This window comes from Andrographis paniculata, unplaced genomic scaffold (assembly GCF_009805555.1).
Source record: "Andrographis paniculata isolate CXL003 unplaced genomic scaffold, ASM980555v1 Contig74END, whole genome shotgun sequence".
Lineage (NCBI taxonomy): Eukaryota > Viridiplantae > Streptophyta > Magnoliopsida > Lamiales > Acanthaceae > Andrographis > Andrographis paniculata.
Window position 1 is genome coordinate 4,526,539 of NW_026137611.1, and position 12,527 is coordinate 4,539,065.

Consider the following 12,527-nt stretch of genomic DNA (forward strand, 5'->3'; position numbering starts at 1 on the left):
GCGCCGTCTCTCCTTCTCCCTTGATTACGTCCGTGATTACGTAAGCGCGCGCACGAATACATACAGACATGCATATATAGATAAGACTAAATTAAAAAGATGAAGTGGATTCATGAATTGAATAATGAATATATATATATTAATTTTTTGGGTTTTGTTTTCCTTATCTCTTGGCATCGCATCTTACTTACTATAAATTCAGGCACTTGCTCTCCCTCTTCTCATCCTCCAATTTATTGTATAGAGGGCCATATATCATTCAATTCCATTTTTATCGGAATTAATTATTACCAATTTGTCTTAAAGAGGAGTTCTAACCATGTCTGCATCTTTCTCTGTCCCTTCCATGGTGAGTGTGTGTGTGTAATGATTAATTAATAAATTAAAGGATTCTTCTTGGAGTTATTATAATTAATTAACTGGGAATATGTTGTTGAATTGTTTTAAATTACATACAGATGATGGAGGAAGAAGGGAGATTCGAAGCAGAAGTGGGCGAGGTGCAAGCATGGTGGAACTCGGAGAGATTCAAGCTGACGCGCCGCCCATACTCCGCCCGCGACGTGGTGGCCCTCCGCGGCAATCTCCGGCAGTCGTACGCCTCCAACGAACTCGCCAAGAAGCTTTGGCGCACCCTCAAAACCCACCAGGCCAACGCCACCGCGTCCAGGACCTTCGGGTCCCTGGACCCCGTCCAGGTCACCATGATGGCCAAGTACCTCGACACCATCTACGTGTCCGGTTGGCAGTGCTCCTCCACCCACACCACCTCCAACGAGCCAGGCCCGGACCTCGCCGACTACCCCTACGACACCGTTCCTAACAAGGTGGAGCACCTCTTCTTCGCCCAGCAGTACCACGATCGCAAACAGAGGGAGGCCAGGATGAACATGTCCCGGGACGAGAGGTCCCGGACCCCCTACGTCGACTACCTCAAGCCCATCATCGCCGACGGGGACACTGGCTTCGGCGGCGCCACCGCCACCGTCAAGCTCTGTAAGCTCTTCGTGGAGCGCGGCGCCGCTGGCGTCCATATCGAGGACCAGTCCTCCGTCACCAAGAAATGCGGCCACATGGCCGGCAAGGTCCTCGTCGCCGTCAGCGAGCATATTAACCGCCTCGTGGCGGCGCGTCTGCAGTTCGACATCATGGGCGTTGAGACCGTCCTGGTCGCCCGCACCGACGCCGTCGCCGCCACTCTCATCCAGACCAATGTGGATTACAGGTTTGGGTGTAATCCACATTTTCTAACTTGTTCAAAAAATATAATAATTAAATAATCTAAAATATAATGTGGGGATTACAGGGACCATCAGTTCATACTCGGCGTCTCCAATCCAGCCCTCCGAGGGAAGCCCCTCGCGACGGTCCTGGCGGAGGCCATGGCGGCCGGAAAAACAGGGGGCGACCTCCAATCCATTGAGGACAACTGGCTCGCCATGGCTAAGTTGAAGACATTCTCGGACTGTGTCGTCGACGCCATTAATGCTACGAACATCGGAGAAACCGAAAAACAGAGGAAGCTGAACGAATGGATGAACAATTCCAGCTATAACAAGTGCCTGTCCAACGAGAAAGCTCGGGAGATTGCCGACAGGCTCGGACTGGCGAATCTTTTCTGGGATTGGGACCTGCCGAGAACCAGGGAAGGATTCTATAGGTACTAACTACATAATTGATTGATTAGAGGTGTATTGTATGTATGTCATTGTCATTGTCAAGAGTTATTACATCATTAGACACCAATTAAGCATTAGCTACTACCCAACAAATCAATCAATCAATCGTCATGACTTGTTTATGAATGAATTAATTAATTAGGTTCAAGGGTTCAGTGAATGCGGCAATTGTCCGTGGGTGGGCCTTCGCGCCACACGCCGACCTAATCTGGATGGAGACGTCGAGCCCTGACTTGGTGGAGTGTACGGAGTTTGCACGGGGCGTGAAGTCAATGCAGCCGGAGACAATGCTGGCCTACAATCTGTCGCCATCGTTCAACTGGGATGCGTCGGGGATGTCAGATGAGCAGATGGTGGAGTTCATTCCGCGGATAGCCAAACTGGGGTACTGCTGGCAGTTCATCACGCTGGGGGGGTTCCACGCGGACGCCCTCATAGTGGACACCTTCGCAAGGGACTTTGCCAAGCGGGGAATGCTGGCGTATGTGGAGAGAATCCAGAGGGAGGAGAGGAAGAATGGGGTGGATACATTGGCTCATCAGAAATGGTCGGGCGCCAACTACTACGACAGAGTTCTTAGGACTGTCCAGGGAGGGATCACTTCCACTGCCGCCATGGGAAAAGGCAAATCCATCAATACAATTAATTATATTGTATTTCCTTCCATTCCATTCCATTTCATTTCATTTCTTTCTTGCAGGGGTGACCGAGGAGCAATTCCAGGAGACATGGACGAGGACAGGAGCAAACGATGTGACCACTGATGGCAGCGTTGTCATGAAATCAAGAATGTAGTCAAGGAAGGAAGCTAGAATCTGTGTGTAATAAGAAAAAACAAAGAAAAAAAGGGGACTTACTATTTGATTTCCGTAATAACTAAGAATGTAATGAACGACTCACTGTTATTGGAAAGAAGAAATAACAGGCAGCTTTATTCTGGGATTTTGCTGCCAGAAGAGCTGCTGCTGTTGTTTTTAGTCACACTGCCAAAAAATAAAAACAAGAAATGAAAGAAACAAGAAAAGCTAGCACCACACACACACACACACACACATACATATATATATATATATATATTGTTTCAATTAAGCCCTCTTCTTTCTGCTAAGAACCGCAGGTCTTTTGCCGATGATGATGTTCTTGTCCGAACAAGGGGACGACAATGACAGCAGACCACGTAGCAACGCTACAATGGCGAACCCAAGAAACGGGAAGTACATTTGTAAGAGCTTATCGGAGGCTCGGTTGGACAAGGAGAGCTCTGTTAGTATGGCCACCTGAAACCAATCCAAACAGTTCAGACACTCTGAAAATGTAATGTAGTGAATAGTGATCAGGGAAATAAATAAATATATGAACTTGTGTGAAATTAAACAAGAAATTGCGAAACCAGAAGGTTAGTACATACAAATTCTAATTCAACAACAATAATTGTGCAACTAGCTAACCCCGAACTGAATCATTTATAACCCCACCGATAACAAATCAAATATAAATGAACAACACATAATGTAACACCCCGGAGGCTCAAACCGGAGTGTCACCGCCACGCCACACCGGAAGGCTCATTCATCAACCAACGAGCCCGACATTGTGGCGCTAAAGCTAAAATAACCATTACAAGCAACTAATTAGAGATTTAAAATTAACGCGCACCGGCTTATCATTTAAATAAATAAAGTTCGAGTCAAAAGTATAACTAAGAAATTAGCTCAAAAAGATTAGTTCTTAAACATTAACAATGAATTTCAAAAGTATTTTAGAAAATAAAGTATTTATAATTCTCCCCAATTGATCATATGCCGTAGATGCATCATTTAGGTATAATAAAAGCATCATCACCTATAAAAAATTAGTAAAAAGAAAATCAACACAACGGTTGAGTAACCGCAATTAATCAAAGATATATTAATACGACATAAGTCATGATTTACGTGTAAATGCCACAAAATCATTTGAATGAGATAATTTGTATAAAATGTCACATATCATATAAGGATAACTCACACAAAGAAGTCTTTTAGCGTCTCCCTTGTATCTCTTTTTTTTTTTTTTCTCAAATAATAGTGATGAACACATAACAAAGAAAACTCCATTAGACTTTAATTAGGGCCGGCTCGACCCGATTTTCCAATCTTATTATTTCGTATGACACGTCACATGATTACACATAACAAACATAAGGTCATAACCCTCAAGAAAAGCTCCACAATATGTACCTAAGAGTTCGAAGCCCAAAGTATGCATAAGTCAATTTTATTTATTACTTTGCAAGGGCACCAAACAATCCACAACCCTCTAGTATCCAATATAACATATCAAGAGGGAATTGTACGCAATTCATCCCTCCATCACGAATGATGGTCTAAAAACCTTTTCATCGTAAATGACGGGTACCGCAGAATCACCCAAAAAGGAAACCCGCCATCTCGATCCCTCAGCCTAGCCCATTCGGGTTCTAGTTCGAGGTTAGCTAGTTATCCTAAAGTACCGGTATACCCTCACGTGTTTGCAAGGCACAGAGGTGGAAGACTATGTCTTATCATCCAAACAATCGACGAGTAGATTAGACTCAACGGATAGTTTCATTTAACAATTTGACCCAATACTCAATTTTAAAAAACATTTTCAACTCAACATTCCAATGACAACATTTAACCAAGAAAAAAGTAGTGTGTTAAAAATCTAACTTGTTTAATAATATATCACTTTATTTCGTCAAATAAACATTTGGACAATACGTTCATCCAAATAGCATAATTTAACTCCAAAAATCATAATATTTAAGATAATCACATATTATTTCTCCAAAATTCGTAAACTAGGTAAGGGCAAAATTAGGGTTTCTAACCCATTTCACAAATTATTCACTTTCCTACTTAAATTACCGTAAAGATTTTCCTATAAACCCTAAATATTATCCCAATAAACTTCCTAAAGGGAATATAGAAAAATCTAATATTTTAAAACAAACCCATTTAAAAATCATTTCAAAGAAACAACAAAGAATCAACAAATAGGTTTAGAAACTATAACATATTGATTATTTAAAATTAATCCCACTTACTTTATGAGAAAATCCCAAGTTGAAGAGTTTTGGAAAAGAAAACTTCCAAGGAAGAAGAGGAAGATGCTGGGCGGGGGCTGGCGGGAGGTAGGGCTGTTGCCATTTTTTTTTTTAAAATAAACATAATAGACTTGGGTCTTTTTAAATCATAGGGTCCAAAATGGGCTAAATCAAAACCCTTTGACTATAACACTTAAATTAAATCCATGAACTCTTAAAATAAAAATATCACATAAGCCCAAAATAAATTAGGCCCAAAATTAAATTTGTCCGACTCTGGCTCGGATTCCGGCAAGTTCCGGCGAACTTCCGGTGATTATTTCTGTGGGGTATTACATCCTCCCCCTTAGGGCATTTCATCCTCAAAATCGACCTGCATGCCCGGAGCTACCTCAAACAGCTCCGAATACTTCTCTCGCATTTCTTGCTCAATTTCCCATGTCGCTTCTTCAATTTCATGCTGCGACGACACTACTTTCACCATCCTTATCTCACAGTTCCGCATCGATCAAATTTTGAAGGCCACAATCTAAATAGATTGCTCCGAGTACACCAAATCCTCCTGAAGATCCAAAACTTCCGACTGAAGTACATGAGATAAATCACATATCTCCTCAATTGAGAGACATGAAAAACATCGTAAATATTATTCAATGTCTCCGGCAAAGCCAACCTGTAGGCCACCTCTCCAATTCTTTCGATGATCTCGTAAGGTCCCACATACCTCGAGCTCAAGTTTCCCTTAATACCAAATCTCCTCACACCCTTCGTTGGTAAGACCTTTAGTAAAACATGATCACCCACCTCAAAATGCCCATCTCTCCTAGCAAGGTCGGCATAGCTCTTCTGGTGATTTTGGGCATCTTTCATCTTAGCCTTGATGCTATGAATTTGATTCATCATCTCCTCAATCATTTCGGGCCCCAATACCACCCTTTTCGCTTAGGTCATTGCAAGACAACGGCGTCCTACACTTCCTCCCATACAAAGCCTCAAAGGGTGTCATCCCAATGGTCGTTTGATGGCAATTATTATAGACCTCCACCAAAGCCAATTGATCCTCCCATCGACCTTGAGAATCCAATGCACAAGCTCACAACATATCTTCCAAGATCTGAATAGTGCGCTCAGTCTGCCCATTGCTCATCGGATGAAAGGCTGTACTCATCCTTAACCGAGTACCGAATTCCTTTTAAAGCTTCTGCCAAAAATGTGACTGAAAACGAGGGTCACGGTCCGAGACAGTCACCTCTGGAACTCCATACCTCTTCACCACATATTAGATATAAAACATTTCCAACTTCTGCATGCTCCAAGTCATGCTTATCGGGATAAAAATTGTTGCCTTACTCAATCGATCAACAACCACCCAAGCCCGATCTTAACTTCCGTAATCCAGTCACAAAATCCATAGCAATCGAGTCCCACTTCTATTCCGGAACCTCCAAAAGTCTCAACAAACCCATAGGTCTCTTATGCTCCGCCTTGACCTTTTGACAATTCAAACATTTGGCGACATACTCCCCAATGTCTCTTTTCATACCGCGCCACCAAAAATATCATTTCAAATCTTCATACATTTTATCACAACCCGGATTCACGGAATACGGACAGCTATGAGCTTTTTTAAGTATCTTCTCTTTAATATCCAACCGATCCTTTGGTACACACCATCTGTCTTGAAATCTTAGACTTTCATCTTTACCAATATGGAATTCGCTTATTTCACCTTATTGCACCCTCGTCGCTAAGTCGAGTAAATCATCATCATCAACTTGAGCTTCTCGAATCTCCCTAAAAATCTCGGGCTCAACCAACAAGGCACTCATATATTCTTCAATCACCTTAGGACCCACTACCTCAATTTGTAGCTTCTCGAACTCATGACACAACTCCATAGGTAATGTCATCGAACATACGTCATGACTTGACTTCTAGCTCAAAGCATCAGCAACCACATTCGCTTTACTTTCATGATATAAAATCTCCTAGTCATAGTCCTTCACCAACTCCAATCATCTCCGTTGCCTTAGATTCAACTCCCTTTGAGTGAATATGTATTTCAAACTCTTATGATCGGTGTAAATCTTGCAATGAACTCCATAAAGATAATGTCGCCATATCTTGAGAGCAAACACGACAGCCGCCATTTCCAAGTCGTGAGTCAGATAGTTCTCTTCATGCGGCTTGAGTTGCCTCGAAGCATATGCTATCACCCTTCCATCTTGCATCAACACACACCCCAATCCTCGTCTTGATGCATCACATTACACATCGAACTCTCGTCCATCTATCGGCTATGCCAACACCGGTACAACCATCAACCTCCGTTTCAACTCTTTAAAAGCTTGCTCACATAAATCATTCCAAACTATTTTGACATTTTTCTTCAACAACGGTGTCAATGGTCTTGCCAATCGTGCAAAATCTTACACAAACCTCCGATAATTCCCAGCCAACCTCAAAAAGCTCATAATATCTGTCTGCATCTTTGGTCGGTGCCAATTTTCAATAGCACTCACCTTTGATGGGTCGACCGAAACACCATCCCTCGAAATAACATGCCCCAAAAATGCTTCTTCACTCAACCAAAATTCACACTTCGACAATTTATCATACAACTGATGCCCCCTCAATACCTGTAGCACTAACATGAGGTGATTTGTATGATCATCCTCGCTCGAAGAATACACCAATATATCATCAATGAAGACCACAACAAACTCATTCACCACTGGAATGCTCGAAAGCTGATATTCATCCCCCAAAATATCATGCACCTCGCACAAGGACAATGGGTGACCCTTACGAGTTAACTCATGCAAGGAGACAGCAGACACTATCTTAATCAATGGGCGATAAGGAATCTCCGCGTACACAACTTCTCCACCGCAAGGACTCTAAAGAAAGATCTTCCTCCCACCACAATCTATCCGGGCTTGATAGGTAGCCAACCAATCCATACCCAGAATGATATCGAACTCCGCCAATTTAAACTTCAAAAGATTAGTAGGAAATTCTATGTCTCCGATCATGACAGACACTCCTACAAAAAGACAATAACAAGACACTAGCTCTCTTGAAGGTAGCTTAATCTCTACCGAAACCTCTACTCAAGAATCTAATTCTAACTTCTTAGCACATCTACTCGATATGAAAGAAAGGGATGCACCGAAATCAAAGAGAATAACCACAGGTAAAGAATTCACGAAGAACGTACCAGTCAAGACGTCTCACTGGTTCTCCACAGCTTGCCCTTTCGTAATGACATTGATGTCACCTCTGTGGCCACTCTGTTCTCCTCCTCTCGTACGTTGAGGTGCCACTGACGGCATACGACATTGCTGCTGCGGAACCGGAGCCCTTTCAATCGCATTCAGAGTTCCAACTAACTTGGGACAAAACCTGTTGATATGTCCCGGCTCATAACAGTAGTAGCAAGAGACGGACTGGCTATCACAATGAACTCCCGGATGAGACTTCCCACATCGGTTACAAACAGTCAGAGACTACCATGATTGCCACTCGAATTCCCATGAGTGAATTTAAAACGAGATGCATAAGGTGCACCCGAAAACCTCTCTGATTGATCATTTTGTTGATGGTTCTTCAACCCCTCATTCACCATTCATTTTTTTCTATTTGTCCTACGGATTCCATCTCTCCGCTCATCATACCATATCTGATTTGTCTGATAGATGTTAGCCGCCATCTCATATGCCTCCTAAAGGGTCGTCACACTGAAGTCGGCCAATAACCGTTGAAGGTCTCGGTTTAGCTCACCAACAAACCTCGTCAACTTGCATCGATCATTCTCCACCAAATCCGGAGCATAGGCAGCCAACTCGTTAAAACGCGTGAAGTGCTCCTCCACCGTCATATTACCTTGTACCAAGACACTAAACTCATCATTCTTTCCTCTCTGGAGGTGTGGGGGATACAAATGCGCCCTTATCATTCCCTTAAAGACCTCCCACGGTAATCCAACCAATTTGCTCCCGGAAGCTTTCTCATTATTCCATCACTTCTTGGCCAATCCTTCCAAGTAATACGCGACTATCATAGTCTTCTCTCATTCTGGGCATCTCACCACCTCAAATATCGTCTCCAAACGATCCAACCATTCTCCAAAAATAGTCGGGTCCGATTGACCAGTGAAAGTCTGAGGACTATGACGTAACACTACATCCATAACACTCCGGGGCTGCTGAGCGAACTGTGCCATAAACTAACGAAAGATCTTCAATGTCAGGTTTGAAGGTCGAACAGGATTCTGAACTGGAGGCTCGGGTTTTGGGATTTTCTGCTCTCAACCTCTTATTTGGACTCAGGTGCCACAAGAAGCTGACGAGAACACCTCAAGGTCATTTGCTAATCAAGAGTAGACCTAATAAGTTCTGACTAATCAAATAGCATAACCAATGCACATAAACACACAGAATAAACATAAAATGTAATGCATGCCATGAATGCACCCAAACCCGACTAAACCGATGATCTAATTGATTTTCAAAATTCTGAAATCTTCAAGTTTTATTAACCAAGAAGCATGAGCCTTAAACCGAGGATCTGATACCAACTATAACACCCCAGTGGCTCAAACCGGAGTGTCACCGCCACGCCACACCGGAAGGCTCATTCATCAAGCAACAAGCCCGACGTTGGTGGCGCTAAGGCTAAAATAACCGTTACAAGCAACTAATTAGATATTTAAAATTAAAGGGCACCAGCTTATCATTTAAATAAATAAAGTTCGAGTCAAAAGCATAAGTTGGAAATTAGCTCCAAAGAAATTAGTTCTTAAACATTAATAATGGATTTCAAAAGTATTCTAGAAGATAAAGTAGTTATAATTCTCCTGATGGATCATATGACATGGATGCATTATTTAGGTATAACGGAAGCACCATCACCTACAAAACGTTTGTAGAAAGATGATCAACACGACGGTTGAGTAAGCGCAATTAACCAAAGATATATTAATACGGTATAAGTCATGATTTATGTGTAAATGCCACAAAATCATTTGAAGAAGATAATTTGAATAAAATGTCACATAAAGATAACTCACACACATACAAGTCTTTTAGCGCATCCTTTATATCTCATTTTTATTCTCAAATAATGGTAATGAACACATCACGAAGAACTCCACTAGGCCTTAATTAGGTCCGGCTCGACCCGGTTTTCCAACTTTATTACTTCGTATAACACGTCACATGATTACCCATAACATACATAGGGTCACAACCGTCAAGAAAAGCTCCACAATATGTACCGTAAGTCAATTTATTTATCGTGAATGACGGACACCTCGCAATCATCCAAAAAGGTAACCCGTCATCTCGATCCCTCGGCCTAGGCCATTTGGATTCTAGTTCGAGTTAGCTAGTTATCCTAAAATACTGGTATACTCTCACGTGTTTGCAGGGGACAGGGGTGGAAGGCTTTGTCTTATCATCCAAACAATCGATGAGTTGATCAGACTCAACGGGTAGTTTCAATTAACAATTTGACCCAATACTCAACATGCTATTAGACAAATTTTAAAAAGAGCTTTCAACTCAAAACATTCTAATTGCCAACATTTAACCAAAAAATATCTAGAGTATTAAAAAAATCTAACTTGTTTAATAAAATATCACTTTATTTCGCCAAATAAACATTTGGACAATACGTCCATCCAAATAGGCATAATCTAACTACAAAAATCATAATATTTAAGATAATCACACGTAAACTAGGTTATGGCAAAATTATGGTTTCTAACCCATTTAAAAAATCATTCATTTTCCTACTTAAATTACCGCAAATATTTTCTTATAAACCCTAAATATCATCCTAATAAACTTCCTAAAGGAAACATGGGAAAATCCAAGATTTTAGAACAAACCTATTTAAAAATAATTTCAAAAAAACCATCAAGGATCAAAAAATAGGTTTAGAAACTATAACATATCGATTATTTAAGATTAATCCCACTTACCTTAGAGGAAGATTTTTTGAGAAGAAAATCTTCAAGGAAGAACAAGAAGATCCCGGGCAGGGGTTAGCTGCAAGGAGTTGTCTCTCTATTTTTTTTATTTTTTATTTTTTTTAATAAACATAATAGGCTTTGACCTTTTTAAATCCTTGGGTCCAAAATTGGTCAAATCAAAACTCTTTCACTATAGCACTTAAATTATATCATTTAACTCCTAAAATAAAAATATCACATAAGTTCAAAATAAATTAAGCCCAAAATGAAATTTGTTCTACTCCGACAAGTTTCGACGAACTTCAAGAGATTATTTTTACGGGATATTACACACAACAAATAAATAGATAACATATAATTTATGTTAATATAATACAAGACATAACACATGAACTAATAACTAATGACAATAAGTAGATCTCATCGCTTGTATTTTAAATTAGCACAACACAGATATATATAACATAATACAATATATGAACTACCAGTAACTGTAGTACATGTCCCATTTGATATCATCCCATACATCACATGTTAGCACATTACAAACAAAAAACATAATCAATGTTAGTACAAACTAACGACATGAAAATAGTTGAAGCAACAATCACTATATCCCTATGTTAATATGGCACACAATATATAATATGTAATTAACAGCGCTGTTGTGAATTTATATACCGAATCTTTTGGATATATCAAACAATACCTAGTATACAAAAATACGAAAAAGAAATTAGCGGAAGCGAAATTCGAATAAAATCAAATCATTATCATGCTAGGAATTCAACAAACACACCTACTAATGAGCTTGCTAATATGACAACTCATGAATGTCTTGGATCTTGTCATTTTTAACCAAGATTGACAGCTAGTTTCTCCAATAACCAAACAAGGATCTCGCGAAAACTTAAAAGCCAAACTTTTTATTATTATTATTGTTATTGGAGTTACGGTTCTTATGACGACAATTCCTAATGAGCACAATGCAAGTTATAATGATATACACAGTAAAAATTTATGTTCTAACATAGTTGTTCTGTTCACTAATCATTACAATAAATGACAGGAAAATTAGGTTTAGAATTACCATGGATGTTACAGTGGAGGCGCCGTACATCAAAGAGGTGGTGGCGAACCATGGCTTGCCGGCGGCGATGGCATAAACAGAGAGAAGTGCAAGAGGCCACTGGAAGAGGAGTTCCAGCCAAACAAGCCCTACGAAGAAATGCGGCTTCTCGGAGACCAAATAGTCGCCATACTCATGGGCGTACCACCTCTTGAGCTCCACCACAAATGGCGGAAAGTAATCCACCGGAAGGCACGTTTGGCCGTCGATTAATGGGGCCACCACCGCCACCACCGCGAAGAACACCAACAGTGCCGCGTCCACAACCTTGCACAAAGCCCCCATCTTCCTTCGATCCGATCCAGAATTCCTTCGCTATTGCTCTGAATCTGAATCTGAATCTGAATCTGATTTTGATTTTGACACCGAAAAAAGGGATCTATCAATCGAACTTACCGTTCAGTTACCATTAATATCCATTAACTAATAATAATAATAATAATAGAAAGAATTAATATTAGTCACAGTATCAAAATTATTCATTCAATTCAATACAATTCTGTTGTTTACAATTTTGGTGCGTTTTAAAACGATAGTTTCGTTTTCACAAATAACTGTATCATCGTAAAATTATACATATTTTTTTATTATTATTACATAATTGTCACTACTAAAACAATAGTCTCATTTTTACAAATAACTATATCATCATAAAATTATCCATATTTTTTTATT

At 40.5% G+C, this 12,527-nt stretch overlaps 2 protein-coding genes across 2 annotated transcripts; one reads left to right on the forward strand and one right to left on the reverse strand.

Moving 5' to 3' along the window:
- Positions 1–206: 206 nt before the first annotated feature.
- On the forward strand, positions 207–2,656 carry LOC127265903 (isocitrate lyase). The gene is made up of 5 exons (XM_051295922.1): positions 207–349; positions 459–1,225; positions 1,307–1,660; positions 1,822–2,303; positions 2,380–2,656. The coding sequence occupies exons 1-5, from the start codon at positions 320–322 to the stop codon at positions 2,472–2,474; spliced, it is 1,728 nt and encodes a 575-aa protein (XP_051151879.1). The 5' UTR covers positions 207–319; the 3' UTR covers positions 2,475–2,656.
- Positions 2,196–12,245, reverse strand: LOC127265904 (uncharacterized). Its single transcript, XM_051295923.1, has 2 exons — positions 11,814–12,245; positions 2,196–2,956 (listed from the first exon to the last, which is right to left on the reverse strand). Exons 1-2 carry the CDS (start codon positions 12,135–12,137, stop codon positions 2,765–2,767), a joined length of 516 nt encoding a protein of 171 aa, XP_051151880.1. The 5' UTR covers positions 12,138–12,245; the 3' UTR covers positions 2,196–2,764.
- Between the last annotated feature and the right edge of the window lie 282 nt (positions 12,246–12,527).